The sequence below is a fragment of the Somniosus microcephalus genome, chromosome 14 (genome assembly GCF_052327205.1).
Source record: "Somniosus microcephalus isolate GS21.2 chromosome 14, FLI_Smic_1.0, whole genome shotgun sequence".
Taxonomy (NCBI): domain Eukaryota; kingdom Metazoa; phylum Chordata; class Chondrichthyes; order Squaliformes; family Somniosidae; genus Somniosus; species Somniosus microcephalus.
In genome coordinates, this window is record NC_141000.1 from 75689333 (window position 1) to 75701198 (window position 11866).

Here is an 11866-nt window from a genome sequence, read left to right on the forward strand (position 1 = left end):
ATCTGTTCCCCTTAATATCTTGAAAACTTTGATCACATCACCCTTCTAAATTCTAAGGAATACAACCCTAATTTGTGTAATCTCTCTTCGTAATTTAAACCTTGGTCGGGAATTTTTCGGGGGGTCAACGGGCATGTTTGGTGGCGGGTCGGGTGGGAAATTTTTTTAATTTGACAGCGGGTAGGGAGCCCGCTGTCAACCCGCCGCCACGCTATTTTCCCAGATGTCGGGTCTGTCATCGCTGAACAGATCTGACACCAAGCGGCGGGGGAGGCAATTTAGATGATTAAGAGCTTGTTAACAGGCACTTAAAAACTATTTTAAGCTTAGCTTTAGATTTTAAGAGTTCACCCACGGCTTCCCCGCTGCTCGGGGATCACATCAAGTAAGCAGGTCAGGAGTTGTGTCAGCATGGGATGATTTCTTAACTTGACAGCTGCAAATGTTTTATAAAAGCTCCCATTTCATAGCTGTTCACTTTCCAAGGTTAGAAGCTGTTGCTTACTGCATTTGGAAGACAGATTGAGCTTTATGCAGGTTGCAAGTGTTTGGAGCAAACTCTGTATCCAGTGTCACCTCATTGGAACAACTTCTCTCACCATTGACAGATTGCTTCTGTCATCTCAACCTCACCTGCCATTTATTCCATCAGCATCGGTGCCCTTGAAACCTACCTTTTATAAATCCATGCTGGCTCTCTCTGATCAGCTGAAAATTTTCAAGGTGTTCAGTCACCCTATCCTTAATTATAGACAACCCAAATCAGAGACAACCCAACAGGATAAATACTGGGAGAAAATTTAAGATCAGAATAGAGTCAGGACTAAAGTCAGAAGAGAAAGTTTCAGTGCTGAAGCAACAGCAGATAGGAATACACTGTTCAATATAAGAAGGAATGGGAAAAATTGTATTTGTGGATATCAGGTGCCGTGAAGGTGAATTTTGGTGGATAGGAGCTTTGTAATATTGCTTCTTATCTCATACGAGGATCATGAATTTTTTTTGAGGGGTTGGCTCTTTGGGTGACATCCAACATGACAGTATGATACCAGTACTGTGTACCAGCTCATGATTTATTGTTTTAAGAAACAGAGGGAGATTTGTTAAAGGGAAATAGAAAGGTTGAAAAGAATACATAAAACAGCGATGACCTTTGTAAGGGATGTTAGTGCCGAGCATGGAACACTTTCCCATTTCAGACATCCAGTGACAGCCACAAGTGCTCCCAGGTTAGGTACAACATAGACAGCTGCAAAGTAAAACTCTGCTGCTCCTCAACAACGTAACTATAGCTACAGAAGAATGCCTCCACTGCGCTAGTGTGACAATTTTCTATTTCCAACATCAGCTATCCTTGTGGCCCTTCTCATTAAGATTGCCAAGGGCAGATGTGTGCCCTGGACAATGACCACTAAGAACTGGGCTGAGACTTCCTAAGTTTGTTTTACATAGGATTCTTACAGCCAGCAAAATGAGGAAACTTTCATCCTGTCAGTCTGGGCCAGAATCAAACTCAGGTCCCAGAGGCTGAAAGAAGATATGCTACCTACTGCACCAAACAATCCCAGTGCAAGTGGAATCTTTCACAACCTACTTTAGAGAACAAGACAGTTCTTTATTTGGTTAAGATAACTAGCTAACATCAGGTGGATATTTTTATTTTCTCTATGCAGTTAGTAAGCATCTGCAGTGAAAATATCCTTAAAGGAGCACTGTGCATCAAATTGTACTCTAACCGGTAGAGCAATTGATACTGAGATTCTACCAAGAATAATCTAAAACTAAAACAAAAACAAATTATCTAAAAATAGAAACAGAGTAGCACTCCTGTTTGTGTCTTTTTGAGTGGGGACCTGTGCAGAGGACAGTTGCAACCACTGTCTACTTTTGGTTAGACCCCATTTCTAAGCCAACATAGGGCACAGCCAGAGTTGCAATAGGCATAGCATCAGTTCTACAAGATCAGCTCACCTGGAGGGAGGGGGAAGGCAAGGCTGGATGGGTGGAATGGTCTCCCAGAAAAGGGACATAAAAGGGACTGAAAACATTTCTGAATGATTATAGAGTTAAGTATATAGATGAAATGATCAAATCGTCCATGGGACACCGTGGATTCTGTGTTGTAGGGAGGAGGGATTGCTATCTGTATCTGCCCTGGTTTAAGTGTTCAGTGACCAATTAATGTTTTACATTAACCCTGCAGATTCCAAGAAACAGGTTGAACCTGATCAAACCTACATTTACATTTGGACTATTTCTGAAGATGTTGGACCAACATCCTTGGACACCAGGTGCCTAACAAGAGTATATCATAGTGCTGTGGATATCACACGGGACATTGCTTCAGGACTTTTTGGGCCACTTTTAATCTGCAAGGGTCAGTCGCTAGATTTCAGGAATTTACAGGTAAAGTAGCATTAATCTGTTAACCATTAGAAAACCATCTTTTATTTTATGTATACCAGCTTATCTGCTGTGGGGTTGCTCATAGTAAGTATCTGCTGTTTTATAATAAGAGGGGTGTTCTATCGATATCAGGGCCACTGATTTACAGTAGGTAGCAGTCCTGGAATTTGGGAGTAGTGAGGAGGTGATGTGGAGTTTGATAGGGCTGGAGTCTTTAATTATAGCATAACTGCAGAGGGGGAACCTGGAGTTTAGCAGAGCTGGAGGAGTCCTGGGGTTCGGTAACACTGAGAGGGTTGTCCTGGGGTTTGACCGTATTTAAATGGGGGGTCCTGAGTTTTGCAACACTCAGGGTGGGGCCCTTGGGTTTTGGGATTACAGGGATCAGCAGGTTCCTGTGCCTTGGCAGTTTGAGAAAACTATATTGTTGGGTTTCAACAACCTCATTGTGGCCCAGATTCAAATCCCCCAACAATAACCAGAAATATTCACCTCTGAATCTGACGCAGGCACTTACTCAACTGAGGCAAGTTTGTCCTAATTATAATCAAGGTCATCTGTTCCCACACTAATCTCTGCCTATGCTGAGGGACTGCTTGACAGCAGGGAGCGTCAGGAGCTGGCACGGATGATGGAGAGGTCTCTTGGGATAATGCCACATCTGTATTATCCAGCCACCCATCTCAAATGGCTACAGCTTGTTTAGTAGCACACAGGTCCAGGCAGCTGCTGCATCAATACCCATGGTGTATGTAAATGCAGGGCCATCTACAGACTCGGGAAAGGAGGTGCTGGAGCACTCCCATCATTAAAGGTTCATACTGATACACAGCAACCATCCATCTCACTTCCTCTTCCCATTGGGGAAACACTGAGAAGCACACAGTTACGAAGCAGATGACACACACTGTACACTGTCACAAAAGGGAAGCACTGGAGTAAAACAGTTGCTCAAACACTGGTACGGCTAATAAAGTTTGCCTCAACTAGAACTGTAAGGTATTGTTTAGGAAAAGTGTACGTTCATGTCATCAAGGATCAAAGCATTACTCTTCATGTGTGTCCAAATAAAGATTAGGAAAATGGCAAAGAAACTGTTTTTCTAAGAATATTGGACACATGCAATTAGTTATTGTGCATGGGATATAAGTGAAGGCGTCATTAATGAGAGCCACCTTATGATTCTTGTAGAGTGTATTGGTGACTGAATAATATCTTCATTTAAAGAATAATGAGTATGTCATAAATATTGCCTAAAAATAACCTACGTTAAGTTTTATACTTCCACCCTTTGAGTACTAAAATAACTTATTTTTAATTACATCTGCTGATTTTCTCTCCAGACGGCAGTATTGAAGCTGGGGAACAGTTCTGTGTGTGCTAGCAGCCCTACATTACTTCCTTCTAGCCAATGTATGAACCATAACAAGGTCCATGGGCTATACGACTGTGAGAGATAGCACAGCCGAGCCTGATACTGCCACAGCCAACCTGATCCTGTCCTCGGCTTGTGTGTGTGTGCCTGTCTGTGTGTGTGCATGCGCTCGCACACTTCCCAGCATTGAACTGATAGCTTCCTGGTCTGTATGGCTCAGTATCACACCAGATACTTTATTTATCCTCTGAGTCATTAGAGAAACCTATTAGATAGCTTTGAAAATTGCCATAGCTTTGAAATAGCGGAACACCTCCGTTCAGTCTGTAAGGGTGACCCCGAGCTTCTGGTCGCCTGTCATTTTAATTCACCACTCCACTCCCACTCGGACCTCACCATCCTTGGCCTCTTGCATTGTTCCACGGAAGCTCAACGTAAACTCGAGGAACAGCACCTCATCTTCCGATTAGGCACTTTGCAGCCTTCCGGACTCAATATCGAGTTCAACAATTTCAGATCATAACCTCGGCCCCTATTACATTTTTACTTATAATTTTTTTTTCCACCCCTTTGTTTTGGGTTTTCCCTTTCCCCTCACCTTTCCTTTTTTTTCTCTCTCCCACATGGCAGCTGTCTCTCATCCTGCCAGTACACTTCACACCTAATCTGAGCCGTCTTTTGTCTCCACTGTCCTATTACCATCTCGTCTGGTTTTGAATACCTCTTAATGTCTCTTTACTTCTTTTGTTCTATCGCAGCCCTGCCTTCGATCTATTTCATTTCCTTTCCAGTTTTGAATAAGGGTTCACCAGAAACATCGACTCTAATTTCTCTCCACGGATGTTGCCTGGCCTGCTGAGTTTTTCCAGCATTTTCTGTTGTTATTTTGAAAATTGGATGTCTTTTCCTATTTTTTGTGCTATTTAATAATGAGTATTATAATGTCCAAAACAAAAGAAACCTTTTTGATTTAAGGCATTCTTGAAGAAATAAAAAACCCCACATGGGCCTAAAAATACCACAGGCCCAAAATCCTGACATAAGCACCAGGATGCACCCACCTATGTGACCTTTGGTGGTGACACTTCCAAAGTGTACAGGGTCAGAGTGAGATCACCCCCCTTGAACGGTGAGTGCCCACATCAATAGGGATGTATCTTCGGCCCCCTTTATAAGGGGATTGAAAAATCTTCAAAAATTTTCAACGATCCGGGACAAGCACCAGGCCGACTCCCACTGAGTGGGCCCCACATTCGCTATTTGGGAGACAGCATGCCGCCTTTCAATCGACGTATTACCCACCAGTGTGCCACCAGGCTGGGAATGAGTTAACTGGTCTGGGAGTCTAGTTCCCCTGTAACACCCCGTCTTATGCCAGTGTTCTTGTTTAGGGTGGGCAGAGGCACTGCGCCAAACAAGGCCTCGTGGAATCGGCCAAGGAAAAGCGGGATCCGGCTATATCTGTGCTCCGGCCTAATTCACAGTTATTCCATGGTATTCCTGCCGTGCTTTTGGAGAGGATGCACCAGAAGTGCCACAGATTTTTAGCCTCCTTATGTTTTTAACTGTTGTAAAAATGCTGCTGTTTAAGTGATAAAATGTTGGATTTTCCTCTGCTATACCATCCAGTTTTAGAAAATAAAGGAAATGTGGGCAGGGATGGCTACCGCCACATCTCTGTCCTTACCACTGCCGACCTGGCCTTTCCTTCTTCCCACACCACAGGGAAGTAGATTATATGAGCCCAGACCTCACCACTGCAAAAAAAATATGATGGCTGGGAGGCGGGGACACAGGTTTCCACCCAGATTTCCTCCCTACTACCACTGCCACCACCAGGAGAAGGGTGGCAGTACACTTTGAGGCAGTGACACCAACCCCACTCAGTAGAACGTTGGAGGGAGAGAGCCTCGTAGTGGACTCCATTCCCTCTTTTAATGCCCCTTTTTCTATATGTCACTCGACTCATGGAGAGTTTTGTCAAAGTTCCTTAAAAATAAAACTCTGCTTTGTAAGGGTGCCTCCTCCTCCTCCTCTTACTGCAGTGGATGTCGCACTGGCGTCTTTTTCCTTACTTGCAGCAGTGGGCTCCTTCTTGGTGGTGGGGAGCCCACCTTGCCGATGTAAAATGAGCCTTCACCTAGGAAAATTAGTCATTGTCACGGTGGGGGTCAGTGTGACAGGCAGAAGTCTCGCTCTGACCCTCCTCCAGCATTGAACCTGCCCCAGAGGAAAATCCAGCCAAAATTGTCATATTTTCTGAAGATCTTCTGGCATTTCATTCTATCTGATTTAGATAAGAGTGGATCAAGAGCAACACATCATATTTGCAGCGATTGATGAGAACCAAAGCTGGTATATTGATGAGAACATTCAGTCATGTCAGGATCCTTCCAGTGTTGACCCCACAGACCCTGAATTTTATGAATCAAACATCATGTACAGTGAGTACAGGTGCATTTGTTATCATTCCTCCTCAGGTTAACAGGTTATTTAAAATTCATATGTGATTAGATCTGTAACTGGTTTCAGGATCCAAAAAGTCCTACACATCTTAGTAGACTCGACACTCAACACATCCAACCAATGCAGAGCAATTATCAACAAGGTCAATAGAATGTTGAACTATATAGCCAAAACAGCCACTCTTAGCTATTTAAAGGTGATACCTAAAGTTTTCAATGCCCTTTGCCCCAGTGCAAGGGAGTTGCATTCAGCCAACTTCAGTGGCCATGCAATTGTGCTGACTCTGTGGTTGCTGGAGTGGATTGGTAGGTGGAAGACCAATGTTTCCTTTGCTGCGCTCTGGATGTCCTTCACGGCTGGTTCACCGGCTTTTAAAGGGGAAAAACTGCTCATGCGCGAAATTTTGAATGGGCCGCGCAGCCCCAAAAAATATTAGAGGGAACATTGTGGAAGACCCATCCTTACAATACATTATTGGGACAACTGGTCTCATTGAATTTCCGTGCCATGGTTTCTTGGGCTTGTGCAATTCCAGGGCATCCTCAGGGTAATTGAAATCACGCTCCCTGCTGTTTAAAACCAAACTACTCTGGGGTGCTCAGTCAATGTAATTGATGCAATTGGAGTTTATTAAAACATCAGGGGGGAAAAGTTGGGTCGCGCCCCCTTTGGGGCGATAACTTTGCTGGGGTGCTACTTTTAGCACCCCAAAAAGTTAGCGCCCCCGCGACGGAAATTGAATGGTAGCGTCCCAAGCAGGAGGTGGGGCGCTACTGGAAACGCTCCCCCTCTTGGGGCGCTACCATTCAATATCATGACACTACGTGCAGCAGTGCCATGTAGCGCCGCGGTATTACAGGCCTCCCTCCCCTGATTAAAGGGGAGGGGCCTAGCGCAGTGTGCACCGGGGTCCTGCTGGACCACCGGGGAGCAGGGTGCCGGCAAAAGAGCCCAGCACTCCTCTTGAGTGACCGATCGCGACCGGCACCCCGCAGGAGGAAGCGAAAGGGGGCAGATACTGGCAGGCGGCCCAAAAAAAATGTCCACCCGGCACCCTGACCCTGTTGGACATAACTTCCGGCAGTAGGTCAGGGGGCGTGAGCGGGATGCTGCGCACAGCGATGGCGTCATCGTCGGAGGCGCAGCGCCACAGGGCGCTACCAGCTTCCGCCGCCGCTAACCTCCCACTGAATTTTGCGGGAGACGTTAGCAGCCCCACGCCCGGGCATTAGGTGCTTTGCGTCCCCTGTTAGTGCCCCCTCAGGTGCTAACGGGAGGCGCAAAGCAACCCAATTTTAACCCCCAGAACTTCCTGGTATGATCATTAACATCTTCTATAATGAACAACCTCCTTGTGGTGTATGTGCCTTTAAGAGCAATTGTGGTGTATGTGCCTTTAAGAGCCCCAGGTGTGCGTAATGCCGGTAATTGCCACTTGGGCTATATAAGCCTGTGTATTGTGTATATCCTTTAGAACCCCCCCCCAGACTTGCTTAGTAAATACCTATGAACCAACTCCTGTCTTCAGTGTCTTTATCTACACACGGACACTACAGTGGCGACGAAGTGGAAACGGACTTACCTGCAATTCGGCAGCACCTCAAGGACATCGATTCCTCCAGCGTCCAGAAGACTCAAGGAAGTAATAGAAACTGTGGTTTCACCAGCTGGCCAAGCTGGTGGCAGGTACTGCGCTAATCCTTCCTGGGCGTCAGGCTGGGGCTCCAGCGGCGGGCTCTACAGCTGAGACAGGCAGCGAAATCGGAGGCAAGCAATAACGGACTGGGAGGGTGCACTCGGGAGACGGCCGGCACGGCAAGCAGGTCAGCGTTCAGACCTCCGTCGGGAATGAATCTCCAACAGTGAATAAACGGAAACCACAGTAAAACAGCGTTGTTATCGGTAGCAGCGACGGGAAAGCGCAGGAAGCGCCATATCGTTGCTACAGAGAAAAAAAAAAGCGCGGGAAGCGCCATATTTTTTTTTGAAATGCCTATGTCTGGCAATATTGATGCTTTTAATAACGAAACAGAGCCTAACTTTGGCAATATTGATGTTTTTGATAACAAGATAGAGGATTGGACCACATATGTAGAAAGAGTGGAGGTGTTTTGCACCGCAAATGGCATAGAAGATGAAAAAAAAGCTGCAGTGCTTCTGGATCTAATGGGCGCAGAAACATACAAGCTGTTACGCAACTTAATCACTCCAGCTGAACCGATGGACAAGAATTTTGAGGAGATTGTTGATACCCTACACTGCCAATTCGAGGCAGGACTGGCAGATTTTCTGCAAGACAAATTCATCTGCGATCCCCTAAGTGTAAAAACACAAAAAAAGGTATCTTCTGGAAAAGATTTAACACTGGACAAGGCTTTCAGTGCAATAGGAGCGGCAAAGATACAGCAAAGGCCACAAGACTTCGGCACCCATGAAATGACACGGGGTTTCAAGAGATGTTATCGCTGCGACAGATCCAACCATGACCAGAGGGATTGCTGGTTCAAAGAAAAAGCATGCAGGCGATGCGGAAAGATGGGACACATTCCACGTGTATGCCGATCTGAAAATAAAAAATCCACTAACGGGAAAAGAATCAATAAGGAAAAGCACAGAAAGGTACAAATGATGACGGGCAGTAGCTCCAAAGACCAGAAGAGCGATAGCGACTCCGGGAACAAGAGACTAAGCTCTCTCAAATTACATAATGTAATGGCCAATGAAGATTACCAGACCATTTGGGTTACCCTCGTAATAGCAGGGTCCCCAGTTAAAATGGAGCTAGATACAGGATCAGCTCTAACCGTAATAAATCGACGAGATTACGAGAGGCTATTTTCGCATATACCTCTAAAAGACACATCCATTATCTTAAAAACATATACGGGGCAGAAAGTATACCCCAAAGGAAAAATAAAGGTGCCTGTGGTATACAACGGCAAAGAAATACAAAAGTTGTATTTATACATTCTACAAGATGGTGGTCCACCGTTGTTGGGACGTGAATGGATAAGGAAGATACGTTTAGACTGGCACTCCATTCAGGCACCTACAGTAGACCCAGTAGAGATATTCCACTCTACCATAGTGGAATGTCTACCGGTGACAAATTCTGCCATTGAAAGGGAGACAAGAAATGACCCTACTCTCTCACGGGTCTACGATTTAACAATGAAGGGATGGCCAGCACATGGCGAACCACTGTTGCCAGCATTCTCGCAAAGAAGAGAACAGCTGTCAGTGTGCCGAGGAACCTTGATGTGTGGATCCAGAGTGGTGATTCCACCCAAACTCCAGGATAAAGTGCTAAAGGAGCTTCACGAGGGGCATCTGGGTAGAGTGAAAATGAAGAACCTAGCTAGGGCGTTTGTATGGTGGCCAGGTATCGATGGAGACATCGAAGACATGACCAAGAGCTGCCTAGGATGCCAGAAGGTCCAAAATGCTCCGCCACAGGCCCCTCTACATCCATGGGAGTGGCCCTCATCTCCCTGGCAAAGGGTGCACATCGACTTTGCTGGTCCATTTATGGACTCAATGTTCTTAATCGCAGTTGATGCACACTCCAAGTGGCCGGAGGTAATAAAGATGTCCTCCACCACCACGGAAAAAGCCATCACAGTATTAAGGACCATATTTGCCAGGAATGGGCTGCCGGAACAGATATGTTCTGATAATGGACCGCAATTTGTGTCCGAAGAATTCAGAAAGTTCTTAAAGAACAATGGGGTAAAGCACTACACGTCCGCCCCATACCATCCCGCCACCAATGGATTGGCTGAAAGGTTTGTCCAGACCTTTAAGAAGGCCATAAAGGCCATGGGTAATGAAGACATAAAACTTCAGCACAAGGTGGATAACTTCTTATTTGCATATAGGAATGCAACACATATGGTTACAAACCAAACTCCCGCCATGATGTTCTACAATAGAAACCTAAGATGCCGGCTGGATTTGGTCAAGCCCAACATCCGAAGGGACGTGGAGAACCGGCAGTTTCAGGGCATGAATGAAAGGCCAACTAGGGCCTTCCAGATAGGCCAACCGGTTTTGGCCCGGGACTACCATACCGAGAAATGGCAGCCTGGAACTACCTGCACACGACTAGGACCACTGATGTATACCGTGGACATCGGAGAAAGCATAATAAGGCGCCATGCTGACCAAATCATCAAGTCATCCGAAAAGGGACAACCTACACCACCACGCTATACATCTAACGATGAAGTAGAGATGCCCATATCTACCTCCGATCCGGTGATACTGGAACCCGATGAACCCGACACTGGCCTTCAAGCCGAATCAGCCTTGCCAGAAGAACCTACTACACCACCAGAAACTACTACACCCCCGAGGCGTTATCCGGACCGAGTCAGGAAGCCTCCTGAGAGACTAACTTATAATTAATTAATACAGCAATATATATTATTTTGCATATAACATGTAAATTAATAATTACTTAAAATATGATGTACTAGTTAGCTAGAAGGGGAGGAATTGTGGTGTATGTGCCTTTAAGAGCAATTGTGGTGTATGTGCCTTTAAGAGCCCCAGGTGTGTGTAATGCCGGTAATTGCCACTTGGGCTATATAAGCCTGTGTATTGTGTATATCCTTTAGAACCCCCCCCCCAGACTTGCTTAGTAAATACCTATGAACCAACTCCTGTCTTCAGTGTCTTTATCTACACACGGACACTACACTCCTCCCTACACTTTTTTTATGCTTTCCCTACCCTTAAAGGAGAAGCAAAGAAAACATTTATTTTGGGTCTTAGTATTTATCTAAAAAATGGCAGGAGATTACAATGGCACATTTGTGACCAGATGCCAGTGGCAGAATATATAATTTTTTTTGTTTTGGCACCCAGTATCCACAGCAACATCAAACACTCCCAGGTAAGAGTATAGATAGCATGAGCCAGATGAAGATTAAAGCTACTTCTATCCAGGCATCATCAATGTACTGTGATTCCAACCTCCGAAGACCACCTTTTAATGGGCTGGTATAGATTTTCCTCTTCACTGATCTTCTATCTGACCAACTTATTTCCCTTAGAACCCTGAGGCTTGTTAAGCGAATTCAGAGAAATAAGACTCTCATGCCATCATTCTGGGATGGTTTCAAACCCAAGACCCAGGGATGAAAAAGCAGTGTGGCAACCCACTGAACCATCCCAGTCCCATAAGGACTGAGCATTTTAAGCTATTGCGTTTCTAACTACCAACCGTCCTTTCATAATCAGTAATTATAGCCACATTTTAACCTTTGCATTTATATTCTACTATATACAAATTAATGTTTAAACAATTCTGTTTGGATGTTTTCAGCAATAAATGGCCTTGTGTACGAAAGCAAAGAAGTCGTACCATTATGTGAAGGAGATGTCATATACTGGCAGGTTTCAAGTATTGGTGCCCAAGATCGCATTCAGTCAGTTCACTTCCATGGGCACTCCTTCAAACACAGAAAAACATATGAGGATGTGATACACCTCTTCCCTCTAACTGGTGAAACTCTAGCCATGCAGATGGACAGTTTGGGTGAGTGTCTTCATTGGTGCTGTTTTCTGTACAGACTGTCTATTTTACCAGATCATTTACAAATCTGCACAATTGGA

General features: G+C 45.2%; 1 protein-coding gene across 1 annotated transcript in view; it reads left to right on the top strand.

Moving 5' to 3' along the window:
• Positions 1 to 11866, top strand: part of f5 (coagulation factor V) — a 130503-nt gene that overhangs the window by 36598 nt on the left and 82039 nt on the right. The window contains exons 10-12 of the mRNA XM_086006708.1: positions 2204 to 2406; positions 6078 to 6225; positions 11577 to 11789. Of these exons, the coding sequence (XP_085862834.1) occupies positions 2204 to 2406; positions 6078 to 6225; positions 11577 to 11789 (564 nt within the window). The remainder of the gene's footprint in view (positions 1 to 2203; positions 2407 to 6077; positions 6226 to 11576; positions 11790 to 11866) is intronic.